Here is a 16,253-nt window from a genome sequence, read left to right on the forward strand (position 1 = left end):
TTGTTTTGGTAAGTTGAATAATCTCTGCAAATTTACTTGCAGCATGATATACGGTTACATTGACATGTTCATGTAATCTATCTAAAATGTTTCCACCAGAGTTCAATATGGCGATGAAACTATAACCTCATTCATACATTACTGAATATAAAGTTATTGTTACTGAATTTCAAAATGTGCAAATTAATAAAGAAACCACATAATCTCAATCTAAAACAAACTGATCTAATGTATTCATAAAAACAAATAAAATTTTACATATGCATGACATTTTATTGGCTACAAATGTTCATATACCGGTATATGAGAAAATTAATGTATTCATAACAGATATTGGCTACCAGTATATTTATAAATATTAATTACCAAGTATTCATATCAAGTTTAAATAGGAATTTTCTATCTGGATGATTATTGATTATTTTTGTGGCTATATAGTAGATATTCTAAATAAATATCAGTTTTATGTAACCTACAATAATCATATTTCTACAATTATTAAATTAAAATGACTCTTGGACCTTTATAAATAACATTTTCTAATTTGATATCTATGTTTTGTGCCCTAGCTTACTTTCAAATTCATGAAATCTTATGAGCGTGATACAGGACAAAGTTCTCAATGTAATTTTTAAAGATAGGTTGCCAGGCAACGAAACATACGCCCACAACAGCAAAATCGTCCGGGCAGTCAACAAGAGTTGTTGCATATTTTTACTTTTTTCGGTAATGAAACATTTACAATACACTAAAATCCGATTAAGAGCAACAACTCATGAAGTAATTATCAGAAAACCATTAGAATTTGTTTATTTGTATAAAGTTCTGCCCCATGCTAACGTTTTGTATACAAAACTTTCATTATCATGGATTTAGCTGTTCAAGACATAAAAATCCATTGAAAATCAATATACTTGTTCGTCTCAAGATCCTCAACTCTGTCTATCAATCTGAAGTCAATCGGATGATAACTTTAGCCTTTAGAGTGTCACAAAGTGATCAAGGGCCATAACTTTAGCAGTAATTATCGGAAATCATTGAAAATTAATAGGATTCTTTGTCTCACGACCTTAAACACTGTGTATAAATTTAAAGTCAATCGGATATTAACTTTGGCCTTTAGAGCGTCCACAAGATTTTTTGAAGTGATCAAGGGCCATAACTCTGGCAGTAATTATAGGAAATCATTGAAAATCAATAGGATTCTTCATCGCATGACCTTAAACACTGTGTATAAATTTAAAGTCAATCGGATATTAACTTCGGCCTATAGAGTGTCCACAAGATTTTTCAAAGTGATCAAGGGCCATAACTCTGGCAGTAATTATTGGAAATCTCTGAAAATCAATAGGCTTCTTCGTCTCATGACCTTAAACACTGTGTATAAATTTGAAGTCAATCAGATATTAACTTTGGCCTCTAGAGCGTCCACAAGATTTTTCAAAGGGATCAAGGGCCATAACTCTGGCAGTAATTATCGGAAATCGCTGAAAATCAATAGGATTCTTCGTCTCATGACCTTAAACACTGTGTATAATTTTTAGGTCAATTGGATATTCACTTTGGCGTTTAGAGCGTCCACAAGATTTTTCAAAGTGATCAAGGGCCATAACTCTGGCAATAATTATCGGAAATCGCTGAAAATCAATAGGCTTCTTCGTCTCAAGACCTTAAACACTGTGTATAAATTTAAAGTCAATCAGATATTAACTTTGGCCGGCCGGACGGACGGGGGCGACGACAATATACGACCACATTTCAATGTGAGCGTATAAAAATTTGTTGAAATTATTCTCTGGGGTTTTAAGGAAGGAGGAACTTACTGAATTCTTAAATTTTGGATCATAAATAGGTTTGCCTTGTGCAGTTCTTTTTCTGTTCACAATTTTACTTTTAAAGCCTAGTTTAGTTTGAACAATTTCATCAAAAGTGTTTCAAAGTAACCATATTTGATTTTAAATAATACAAAGGCAAAAAGACAAATTAAATTATCGACTAACATTCACATCCAGGAATATTATTATTAATATGAGACCAGATTTATGAAGATAACCTAATCAAAATGATCCTGTAGGGCAAATTGTTAGTAATGTTTCTTAATGTGTTGATGTGAAGCAGTGAGTAAGGTGATTTTATATCCTACTTATTCCTAAAAATAGATCCAGAATTCTAGAAAGCCATGTACTTAATTTAATAAATCTAACACAAGATATTTCCAATAATGTGCAAAGTGAGATGCACCCAATATGAAATCTGATTGTTATCCATTACTATTAATTTCTGTGCAAAGAAACAAAGGTTTGTGTATCAAGCTTTTAGATTGCAATTGAATGGAGAGCTAAAGCAGTATTGATTTTACGCAGCAATAAGTGATTTAGTTCCTTTCAACGTTTTATTAATAATCCGAATATCTTTTACTTGTCAAGTATGGACTTCAATAGACCCCAAAAAGTGGTGTGCAGTATTGATTGCATATGATTTATAATTATAGGTTCTATTACATGTCTCCCTTGAATCCTGGCAACTCGAGATTACAATAGAGGAATATAATAGATTGTCTCAACAGCAGAACCATCTTCTACAATACGACCGGTCCACATCACTTTATCCTATCAAATGTAAGCAGATTAATCCGCCATTTTGAATCTGATGCTTAACAAGATGGATTGAAGCCATACAGTCACCGTACCTCCAAATATATCACTTTGAACTGTCGTTCTTATAAAACAAATCAATACTACTCCAACACAGAGGAAATGTAATTTATCAAAACCTAACATCAAGATCACAGAAAATCACAAAATACTTTGTTTACAAGCTCGAAGTAAAAGAAATAGAGAAAAATCTGATTGATATCAATTCTAAATCAGTAGACTGTTTTCTTTAATTACTTAATTAATTTTCTTTAACTATGCAGTAATTACTGAAGTAAATGTAGTTTTCACATTGTTAGTTATTTATGAGTCAGTCTGACATGAGAATAACAAGATATAATTGTTTTAAACACAATCAAGTATGACCTACATTCAGTCATGTAGAATTAATCAATTTAATTAACTACAGGTATTGAAAAATGCAATCGGAAAAATTTGCTTTGCGCAATGAAAAGCAATGAAATGGGATTCAATGTCTAACTTGTTTTGTTACAACCCATGTAATGTCACATTTCAAGATTTCAAGTGGGTGCTTATACATTGGCCTCTGGATCCATTATCTTGATTTAATAATTCTTTTGTTGTTTATTGTTTCAATCTGATTAAAATACAGATCTATATTTCGTTTCATTTTTTTATACTTTCGAAGGCCTACACTAAATGAAGATCTGACCGGTTGTAGTAGAAGGTCGTGTCAGGGGTCATATGAGTGGCTTTTGACCCTATAATGTCAGACATTAATTAGTCAATCAGCGTTGACATTTCTAGAGGTTTACCCACAGTTCTGTGCACCGCATGCCAAGAACTTGCCGTAACAGACATTTTCAGTGGCTAAACCCTCACATCAACCAGAATGTCACTTACACTTAAATAACAACTCTTCCATATTCTACTGTAGTGAAGACAAGTTAAATGAAATTTTGAACTATTAAAAACAAAACAAAATAGGATCTGTGTTTTAATCAGATTGTTACTGTTTGCAATGTTCGTGTATTGTGTATCTTGTCCGCGTGTTTGTCTTATGGGTTTCTGTTTGCATGTGGAGTGGTTCTTCTACACTTACTAATAAAGATGGACAGACCCAATATCATTCTTACAAGTAGTGACCAGCGGCTGCCAGACAGGATACACCCACATTTTGCAAGAGATGGGTAGAGAACAAGCTAAAAACAAATGTGATTTTTTGTACAATCAGGGGCAATAACCCCGAAAGTTATGGTCTGAAATGCACAAATATCAAAAGGGACTGAGATCTTTGGGATATAAAGATATGTTTTAAGTTTCATCAAAATCGGATAAAAACTGTGACCTCTAGAGAGTCCACAACCTTCATATTACATACTTTTACACAATTTGCATACAAAGAATGGCCATTTTGTTGGGCAGTTTCATTTCAATTTTCCCGAAATTCGAATTCAATCTTCATTATGGTGGAATGGTAATATATTTAAATGTTGTTTTTTTTTAAATCGGGAATAAAATTGTGACCTCCAGAGAATCCGCAGCAAGTTACGTTCAGATATGCGCTATTATTGTGTAACAGTGATATATTCACACATATTTTTTAAATCGAATTAAAATTGTGACCTCTAAAGGGACCACAAGCTAAAAACATGATTTTTTGTACATTCAAGGGCCATAATTCGGGCCATATGCGTGAATATCGAAAGGAACCAACATCTTTGGGTTATAAACATGCATTTCAAGTTTCATCAAAATCGGGTGAAAATTGTGACCTCTAGCGTGTCCACAAGCTAAAAACGTGACTTTTCATACAATCAGGGAACATAATCCATGAAGTTATAGTCCAATAGATGCCAATATCGAAATGAACTGAGATCTTTGGGAGATAGACCTATATTTTAAGTTTTGGTAAAATCGGATAAAAATTGTGACCTGTAGAGTGTCCAAAAACAAATTGTGGACGGACAGACAGGGGCAATGGCATAATACGTCCACATGGCGTATAAAAATACTGTCAGAATATTATATTAATATCAATATCAAACAACATAACATTAACCCCTTTTATGAAATAATTATTCAATATAAGTTTTAAAGAATTTTGATAGCTGTAAATTATAAGGTTGTTAAAACCATGTAATCTGAATTCATAAATTTAATAGAAGATAACAAAAAACATAAAAGGAAAAAGCCAGTAGAGTATATATACAATGAAGGGAAGTACCTTTACCAGCAGGATTGGAACAAAATAAAGCAACCCTATTGTAACTTATTCTACTTGTTTCTATATGTCAGGACTTCCATAAGGATATCAATGGCATTTAGATCTTTACACGGGTAAAATATATCTTGCGTGATTTACAAATGCAGAATGGCGAGGAATTGTTTTCTCCGGGAGTACAGTCAATACTATTTTTTTTTTATGTCTACACTAAAGATGGCCATGCATCACAAAGAATGAAAAGTTTTGAAAAGAAAGTAAGATGTCTGCTAGATGTACCTAATTGATCAGCTAGTTGTTTGCCGCGTTCCATAGACACTACACGTTCATCTTCCAAATCACATTTGTTCCCCACTAAAACAACCTGAGCATTATCCCAGGAATATGTCTTTATCTGTGTGCACCTGAAACAAACAAATATGGCTAATAATAAAAAAATACCCCAAAATTAAAAAAAATAAGAGAAAACCCAGTTGTTAACATCTGCCCCATGCACTATACACGATCTGCTATATATACTGCTGATTAGTAATGAAGAATCTGTAAGCTAATAGTTAAAATGTTAGTGTTAAGGAAAGAAAGAATAACTAGAAAAAGATAACAACAAAGTTTACAACCTTTAACCAGAAACCACAAAATGTGCTCACTAAACAATGGTCACTTCAGTCCTGGAACCAGCCACATAACTAATTTTTGCAAATTTCGTAAATTTATAGAACATTTAACAGATATTTCTTTTTATTATACCAGGACAAAAATGAAAATATTCACATAAACCGTTGAGCGAGCACATCAATCCCACCACAACCAATAAAGTGGCACAATTTTCCCAAAGCACAGCAATCAACCACACTATATAAGTAGCTAGGCATAATATAAGTAGCTAGGCATAATAATTGTTTACACACTCAATGGCACAGTACCTAGATTACCGCCCAGTTCCTCGCCTTCCTTTGCTGTAATGGTTCGTCTATCTTCAAGGTCACATTTATTGCCCACTAGAAGGACAGAAGCATTGCTCCAGGCATGGGTCTTGATTTGAGTACACCTGATACAATTTATATAGAGATAGAGTTACAGAGAAACTTACAACAAAAAGAAAATACACTACCACAAAAACATATTTACACATTCAACTAGATTGAAGATTTCATGGGTGTCCACAATAACCACTGGAATTAAATCAGATGAGTTTATCTGGGTCATTTCAACACTAACCATTATTTTTATTTACCATGTTGTTTACATGTGATGCAATATCCAAAAGTTATCTCAAGTCTCTACTTCTTGAAATTGCTCCAAATAAACCCACTTTATAATTCCCTTTGCAATCTTGGGCATCCTACCATCTGAGAATGCTCCAAATAAAAGTCAAAATAACCAATTTTTGGGGAGTGGGGGGATGCTTTTACAACCCCAGCAAAGCACTTATACATGAACATCTTTGTTTGCTGCATGCCTATTTTTATTCTTTTGTGTTCAACATTATAGATTTACTGTTTGGCCTGGTGTAACAGTTTGAATTAACTCACAGTGTGTGTTTGCTCCTGGGCACTTGCGCATGTCCAAAACTGTTGTTTGCGTTAACAACGAAGCTATATCGTGATTAGCTGTTGTTTTAGTGATCAGTAGTTATACACGATCAACGGATCTATGTTGATGGGCTTGAAATTGATACTTCTATCGTTCGTGATTTGTTGCCTTTGTTTTTTTTAGTGATTAGTCGTTACACTCTTTGATGTTTTAGCTATGTTTTGGGGTATCCGCGCCTTAGTCAATTTGTATTTCTACTTTTTATCGAAATAAACAAACAATAGGGGAAATCCTATCACAGGGAGTCAATGCACACCATGTCCATAATGATGTGAGCTCCTACAACTGCGCATGCACTAAACGGTAATCACACACCAGGAACCATCTCACACTGACAGTGTCACACTGGGATACAAAATTGTCAACAATTCCCAAGAAATGTCTTTACAATGATGACATGGACAACCAAGGAAAGAAACTTTGTTAAAGAAATTAAAGTAATGATTAAATGAAACATAATTTGAAACGAAGCAGAGAATGGGTCGCTACTGAAAAATAAAATACAAGTCATGGTCACATATACCCTAGTCACACATACAATTACACAAGTCATGGTCACAGAAATCAGTCAACAGATTTCATTTCTCTCATCTGTAACAAATTACTAATAATCTGTGGTGAAATAAATACTAATATTACTTGCTACATGTACATACATGGTAATCCTATTAATTCTATCATAAGACTTTTTTAATTTCCTGGAATTATTTCTTAAATTGAGGCTTACAGCTGATATAATAAGACTAAAGAAATTAGCACAAAATAATCTCTTTTTGTTCTGTTATGATGCCTCAAGTTTTTTTTTAATACAAGCGTAGTGAAATTGGCCAAAGTAGAGATAGCTAACAATCTGTTGTATTTTTGTATTTCTGTGTCTTTATCACAATCTGATTGAAAGAGAAATTCCAAGATTTTCACATTATTTTTATTTGGTTACGTTTTATTACAGGGTTATCATGCATGTACTCGAGTAGTTCCCAAGGGATCTTTTGGGTGAACCACCTATAGACAGGTGAACATTTACATTTACAGGAAAAGGGTGGCTGACAATTACAAAAGACATACTATCTCGTTAAAAACAAAGGGGGAGGGGGGGAGACACAATTTTGCTTTCCTTTCTGGATGACTGCTGATCTACTGTAATTATGTTACTTAATATCAAACATGATATCGCATGTTGTTTCAATATCCAACATGATATCGCATGTTGTTTCATGTAAATTTTATAATGACTGTTATACATTATATAATAATACCGGTAATGATGATGATTTATTATAAAATCTGGTAACTATAATCCTAGACTCTCATTAATCACAGGAATATGGCCGAAAGATACGCCTGATTGATCATAAATCGTACAATATATCATACTCATAATCATGTCATACTGACACACCATGTTTACAACATCATTCAACAGACTTTTTATAATCACACAAAAAAAATGACTTCCAACTCCGCGTAAATGAGGCGAGAGTGAATGAAATGAAGCCAGATAAAGAGAGTAATAACATTCGCTAGTATATAATCAAATTCCTTACCAATCTTGAACAGCATTAAAAGATTCTTCATTTGTTACATCATACATGAGTAAAAATCCCATAGCACCACGGTAATATGCTGTTGTTATTGTCCTATATCTTTCTTGACCAGCTGTATCCTATTACAAATTAAAAACAAACACATTTTAATTTTAGCTAGCATTAAGATCACATTTACCAGAGAATGAGAAATGATTTCAGAAAGTCAAGTTTTGTGTGGAATGAGTAATATCTAAGTGATAAATGTTATTTTTTAATATTTTAATCTGTTTAGCAATTGTATTTGTATATGACTAAAAACCCAGATCCAGAACTATCAAAATCTCACTCTATGTATATTACTATCTCAAACAACATGACTTTTAATCTATACAAGCTTGCAAAAAAAAGGAAATGAAATTAAATGAAATGGAGTTTAACGTTCTATTGTTCTGCTCCTGACTGTGCTACTGAAGACGGGCATAAGCCACACAGTGTGCTAATAAAAGTGAAATTTTGCCCGGGCAGTGGCACTATGGCCTACTCTTATATCGAATTCCAACTGCCAAGGGATCTTTTATGTGCACGCCAATGTGTACAAGGGACCTCGTTTTTTTGTATCATCCAAACAACTAGACGGCTGTCCTTGTCAAGCCCTCCGTCCTGCACCACTGACAAGGGAAACCACATTGGGCAAAAAAGGGAAGGTACCGGTAATCAAAATGAAATTAAATTTTATTAAAATTCACATCTGGAAAATCAAAACTCCTCTTGGATTCAGACAGTTTGAGGTGTATTAATTTAGGACAAAATAAAATTCCAATCAAGATTACATCTACATGTATTAAATTAAATTCTTCAAGACCTTGGCATCCATTATTGAATACAGAATCCATGGAAACCCTATGAGAGATGATTACGTCTGTACATTGGATAGAATATTATAATGAACGAGTTTGACCTCCACGATAGTAATGTTAACTAGAGTATTAAATATAGACTGGTATGGGTCGGGGTGGAGAAAAATCAATATCTATTATTTGATTATATTTCACTATCTCTACATCTCACATCTTCCATTTTAACATCTATAAATCTAAACTGATAGATTCTCACCATGTACTCACACTTGGGGGTATATATGACAATCAGTAAACCAAAAGTGGTTGAAGAAAAAACAATTATTTGTGTCTGGTTGTGCTACAAACAATTTTATTTATCTAAAAACTTGAGGATTGAAAATAAAGGTGTCATATTGCTTTACTATGCATGAACCATATATGACCCAACTCAATGTTTTGGATGCGTTTGACACCTCTTATTAATAACTTGGCTATTATCACATTTCGAATGTACTAGGTTTTAATTTTTTTAAAAATAAAACCACTATTTTTTTTTTCCTTGCGTGCTAGTTTCATATTTTTCTTATATTAAACCAACATTTTTTTTACAAAGGACGTATGGCTCTATTTTATTGGAACCTTGAAATGGATGAGAATGATTCTATAAGCACATATTATTGTAATATGAATGTATTTTAAGTGACTTGTATTCAATTTTTGAAAAAAATATTGTAATTTCTAATCAATTATGCACGATGAAATACATAAACAGTTCAAATTGAATAGCAGTCGTTTATGCAGTCTTAGTCTTTTTTCATTTTTTATTATTATTAATATTATTATTTGTCGTTTGTGAATCAGACTTTACTTATTATCCCCACATTGTCTTAGAGGATATGTTTTTTTTTGTTTATTACAAAATGGCACCAGACACCATAGGATAGTCGACTCATGTACTGATTATTAAATTTTAATTGTCTTAAATATTGGATATTAGGACCCTATATTTTCAATGTAAGATAAGAACATCAATATTAATTGAGATTGACCTATATTAAATTCTAATTCATGTTTTTAATTTTGAATATTATAACGTTGCCGTTAAGTACACACGGCGACTTTTGTCGACAAAACAAGTTACTCAAATGCAACGTTCCTAGCGAAATAATAAACAGACGACCTTTTCTCATTTGTTTACTTCCTGTTTGACATTTTGACAGTTAAAAATCTTAACTGTTGCTTCTTAAAAAATTATAATAAAACAGTGTTATGTCTCGGCCTATACAACATTGTTCTCCTAATGACGGAATACCATCCTTATTAAAGCCTGGCGCACACTACGCGACAACATTGGCGATTTCGGTCGCCGACGATGAAAAATCAAAAACTCGCCTGCGACCATCGCGGCCAACAAATTTTAATTACTTAAATAGGGCCTAAGGCGTGTTGAATTGATTTCTTGTTTCTCCTCGCCCGCGCGCTTAGGTCGAGGACCCCGAAAATCGTGCGCTTACGTTTTTAACACAAAAAAAAATATTCAAAAAATTACGTTAATAATAACATCTAAAAAAAATTCTACCAAACATCAGAAGTCAATTCTCGTTGTTTATTCCTCGTTACGAACTAATTAAGTAAGTGCAGGGGGGCCGCACTACACGCAAAACAAAAATCTACAAGATAAACCTGCGGACAGAAAATAGGCATTGCACCGAATAAACAAATACCAAATCAAGTGAATGGATCCGGTTGATAATACACATGTAGGGGCCCGCATACTATGGAATAAGTTACACTGTATATGATTGGATGAATTCCGCAAAATGGCGCGTGTAGCAGTCATATTATAAACTGTAAGACAGTCGCTAATATTCAACCGGGGAACCTGAATAATCAATTTTTTCATTGGCTAAAATTATAACACAAGTTATTATTATTCAAGTATTACCCAATCATATCTTGTGTAATAAATAACGCACGCCTTACAAAATGGTGAGCTATGCCGGGACATAGGTAAATTTGCGTACCGGTCGGCCTAATTTATTGATGTTCAAGGAAATAATAGTGGTCCCGTTCGTTCGTTTCTGGAGTTTAACGAACGAACGAACGAACGAACGAACGGGACCATTATTATTTCCTTGAACATCAATAAATTAGGCCAACCGGTACGCGAATTTACTTATCTCGACTCGACTTTGGTGTGTATTCCCAGCACTTTCACGTTCGATGATATTGTCGAAACCATCTATAACTCAACAAGCGAATCAAATTTCGTCTAACTAGAATGTTTCCATTGTATTGTAACACAAGAATACGGCAAATTTATATCAAAATATGGTTATTTCATTTTTTAAAAAGTTAAACAAAGAAGCCACTTGTTACCAAATTTTAGTTTGTTATTAAATTTATTTAATTAAATAAATATTATCTGTGTTTTTATTCTAACCAATAATATAATTAGATTATTTATAATATTATTAAAAATGGCACACAACCCTCAGACTATATAGGTATTATGCCAGACCACTTTGTGGTTTGAAACCCACTTTGTGTTGTGTTTACTGCACTACCGCACATGATTGCCAGAGTGGTGGCAGGAGAAACAAGGAATCAATTCAACACGGCCTAAGCTTAAATTAAAAGAGAGTCATGATGAATGATTTTTAGTTTACAACAGCCGAAATTATATACATGATTTTTTCATGAAATGTCTAAATTAATTTTTTGTATAAAATTATATTTATGAAGATGGCATTAAATTTAGATTATTTCATCCATTTACATGAAGGGTTTATCTACAGTTGTTTTTTAATATGACTTTAAAATGCATATCTATATTTTAACACTATTGACCATTATGACGTTGATTTTTATGACGTTATGACGTCAAATCTCTGGGTCATTTAAGAGTTAAATATAAAACTTCAGATTTCAAATCTGACTAATCCATGTAACACCGTACGACTTTCAGGGGATGTAGCTCATTGACATGTGTCCTCTAAGTATTGGAAATGAATACAGATTCTTGGAATGGATCTTCAACACTTACAGCAACAATTCAACAACTTATAATTTCCTATAAATCGGATCTCCAACTAGTATTATAGGTTTCCTAAGCTAGTCTCTCCAACTAATGAATCATCTTATGTGTGAAATGGCTTTATTTAACGTCTGCTTCCACCGAGGTGATATCGCAGTCAATTACATGTTATATATATACGTAGTGAGATTATTTATAAGGTGATAAGCGAAAGCGGATTAAATGGATAATTAAATATTTATATATATGTACAGAAAACAATAAATGATAGGATGAGACGTTATATAACGGGTTCAATTAGAGACAATCATAGACATTTTACAGACACACAAAACACGAATATTTGACAAAACAGACATGAATGTGGATGAACATTTAGACAAAGAGACATAGTATGTACAAACATATATATATATATATATATATATATATATATATATATATATATATATATATATATATGTATTAACCCATTTTTGACAATAGCGAAACAACTCGCACCAACACCAAGTGACTCACGGTAGAGAATCAACTCGCGGAACCATCATTCTTCTCAACGTCATTAGCGAACAAAAGTGCCAAATCAATCAACAGATTTCTATTGTGTTTATTTCATAAATTAATGGTGATTGAGTAATAAAAATAAAGCACCCAATGGCAAGTAATGTCAAAATACAGATTTGAAATTAAAAACAGAATTAAACAAGCCAATAGTGAGGCTGATGTCCCCTGCCGAAATCCAAAAATAAACAGATGACAGTCGTATTAATTAATCACACATTTATTTTTTTCAAAAGTATCAAGCAATTAAACTGATTATCAACTATACACTAAGTTTCATCACTCTCTATTAGATAGAATCAAGATTATCTTGTCTCAAAGCATCGACCAATGAAATCAATAGCCTCTGCTTAGCTTTAGCGGGAAATGTTAATCATTGAAATCCGTCAAGACATTCACCTAATGAACATCTACATTAAGTTTAAACATTCTACATCAATTAAAAGCAGAATTGTTATGTTCCAAAGTCTTGACAAATCAAATTGCTTATCGCTCCTTAGCCTAAGCAGAAAATGCTCATCTTTGAACTCCATCAAGGCACTGACCTAATAAACACCCACACCAAGTTTAAACATTCTAGCTCAATTAGAAAGAGAGTTATTATGTCCCAAAAAGTGTGACGGACAGACAGACATACGGACAAACGCATTTTAATAGTCCCCTGCTTTCTTTGAAAGGTGGGGGACAAAAATAATAAAATAACATATGACATAGACATTGGTCATACATGTGTGCACACTTGAGCAAATTTCATAAAAACAAGCCAACAGTGAGGCTGATGTCCCCCGCCGAAATAGGAAAATAATTAGAGAGTTATTGTGTTCCAAAGTCTCAGCAAATCAAATTGCTTATCGCTCTGCTTAATCTGAGCAGAAAATGCTCATTATCGATCTTAGTCAAGGTATTACTGTAATGAAACTATACACCAAGTTTCATCACTCTCACTTAATTAGAACTAAAGTTATAGTGTCCCAAAGCATCAACCAATCAAATTGTTTATCTCTGCTTACCCTAAGCGGAACGGACAGACAAACAGACAGACGGACGAACCCATTTTAATAGTTCCCTGCTTTCTTCGAAAGGCGGGGGACAATAAGCATGAACATTTACTCAATTCGAAGATCAACCAATCAAATTGTTTATCTCTGCTTACCATAAGCGGAACGGACAGACAGACAAACAGACAGACGGACGAACCCATTTTAATAGTTCCCTGCTTTCTTCGAAAGGCGGGGGACAATCAAAGTAGGAGAGTTATTGTTTTCCAAAGTCTCGACCAATCAAATTGCGTATCGCTCTGCTTACCCTGAGCAGAAAATGCTCATTATCAAACTTAGTCAAGATATTACTGTAATGAAACTATACACCAAGTTTCATCAATCTCACTTAATTAGAACTAAAGTTATCGTGTCCCAAAGCATCAACCAATCAAATTGCTTATCTCTGCTTACCCTAAGCTGCAAATGCTCATCTTCGAACTCCATCAAGGCATTGACCTAATCAACACATACACCAAGTTTGAACATTCTAGCTCAATTAGGAAGAGAGTTATCGTGCCCCAAAGTATCAACCAATCAAATTGCTTATCTCTGCTTACCCTAAGCGGAAAATGCTCATCTTCGAACTCCATCAAGGCATTGACCTAATAAACACATACACCAAGTTTGAACATTCTAGCTCAATTAAAAGTTATCGTGTCCCAAAGCATCAACCAATCAAATTGCTTATCTCTGCTTACCCTAAACGGAAAATGCTCATCTTCGAACTCCATCAAGGCATTGACCTAATCAACACATACACCAAGTTTGAACATTCTAGCCCAATTAGGAAGAGAGTTATCGTGTCCCAAAGCATCAACCAATCAAATTGCTTATCTCTGCTTACCCTAAGCGGAAAATGCTCATCTTCGAACTCCATCAAGGCATTGACCTAATAAACACATACACCAAGTTTGAACATTCTAGCTCAATTAGGAAGAGAGTTATTGTGTCCCAAAAAGTGTGACGGACAGACAGACGGACAGACAGACGGACAGACAGACAGACAGACAGACAGACAGACGGACGAACCCATTTTAATAGTCCCCTGCTTTCTTCGAAAGGCGGGGGACAACAAAGCAGCTGACAATAATTCATAGTTTTATTACTATAACTGAGATCTGTACAAAGATTGCTACAGAATTGGTAAATGTCACTACTACAGTGCAGCAAGCTTTTGAAATAAATGAATTGGAAAGGTCAACATAAATCCTTGCTACTAATTGTAATACGGCTATTAGGGGGACATTTTAATAAAGCTTGTCAAACAGTATTTGCGGAAAGACCCAATCCCACCTAATCAGTTGTGGATCAAAGTAAGGCTTAGGATAAATTGGTGATAAAAATGCTAGAACATTTAGCAGACGGTAAAAGAGGTCTCTGTAGGAGTCGGATCAATCTGTGTAACTTCACAAATTGGTTTATTTAACATGCTTAACACCCAACTAAATCACAATTTGACCATCAAAAGGCTACAATGGTCATTGAAATCAACTTCAGACTTCAGATATAACTGGAAGTTGATGATTAAAGCTGGACAATACAACCTATACTGCTTTCCATATTTGCAGCTTATAAATGCTTTCACTGTTTAAAAGAGTGATCTGACATTTGCAGGGTATAACATAAGTTAAAACAATTGGGTTTAAATTTAAATTTGCATAATCAATCACCAAAATATTAAGAAATAGACTATAGTTTATAATGTCTGAAAGTTTTAAGCTGTTCAGATATTACCAATAAAATTACTTAACAGAGTTATATAACTTAATTGTGTTAGAATTTTTCCTCCAATATTTTCGTATTTTTAGATAAACATGCCTATGCATGTAGATACATTTGTTAATATCAACTTACAGCAACAAAACTAAATTCAAAAACATATCCGGTTACAACACTGACTTAATTTTCAGATCAACATTTTTAGTTTTCATTAAAATCAGGGTGGTTGTATCCTGGTTAAGTCTGAATTTTTTTTGTAAAGTTGGGTTCATTAATGGCAGTTGCAGACAAAACCTGTAAAGTTTGTTGATGGCCAAATTTGTAGGTTAACTTAGATGGACAATTTAATTTTTAATGTTCATATATGAAATTCTTTCAACTGGATTAAGGTCAAACTTATTGTTCTGCTGCAATACTTTTCTATTGTTTCTTTAAATTGGAATTTTAGATACCGGTGTTCTAAATAAACGTAATTTTATAAAATAATGTATGAAGCTCAACACATCTATTAGTTTTAATTCATTATTATTAAGCCATGCATACATACATACATAGTTGACATTTTTTCAACATGACTTGTTTGAGACTGAGAGTAATCTTATTGATGGAAAGTATAAATTCATCACACTGATAATTTTGATTGCTATTACGATCTGTTATACTTTGTTTTTATTGGTAAAAAAATGATAACTTCTTCATTTAAACAATTACAGTTCTCTCCGACATATCAAACCACTTAACTAAATAAATCTCAGGCTGACTAAACATTATCATTAAAACATTAATCTCTTAACACACCTTCAACATTCCTATAGTAAAACCAACTGGTTATTTGAACAAATCAATAAGTATTCCTCCCAAAATACCCACAGCTATCATTGATCTTGTTGATAAGTTACCATGGAAACTTGGAGTTAATTATCTTCTATTATAAGTTTGATTGATATGCTAAAGTGAGAATATTGTTTATTTAGTATAATTTCATGTAAGCAGGAATATTCCTGTCATGGCCATGCTCGGCAAATCAATGGTAATATAATAAATTCATTACACCATGGCATGATCTCTACCACCTCTATTATGTGGTATTTTCTAGGTC

General features: G+C 33.3%; 1 protein-coding gene across 9 annotated transcripts in view; it reads right to left on the minus strand.

Annotated features, from left to right (window-relative positions):
- Nucleotides 1-16,253, minus strand: part of LOC126819420 (ras-related protein Rab-3) — a 62,354-nt gene that overhangs the window by 3,017 nt on the left and 43,084 nt on the right. For all 9 annotated transcript variants that reach the window (XM_050547437.1, XM_050547438.1, XM_050547431.2 and 6 more), the window contains exons 3-4: nt 7,977-8,095; nt 5,119-5,243 (exon numbers count right to left, since the gene is read on the minus strand). In XM_050547437.1, coding sequence (XP_050403394.1) covers nt 5,119-5,243; nt 7,977-8,095 — 244 coding nt within the window. The remainder of the gene's footprint in view (nt 1-5,118; nt 5,244-7,976; nt 8,096-16,253) is intronic.

Source organism: Patella vulgata, chromosome 4 (genome assembly GCF_932274485.2).
Source record: "Patella vulgata chromosome 4, xgPatVulg1.2, whole genome shotgun sequence".
NCBI classification, from domain to species: domain Eukaryota; kingdom Metazoa; phylum Mollusca; class Gastropoda; family Patellidae; genus Patella; species Patella vulgata.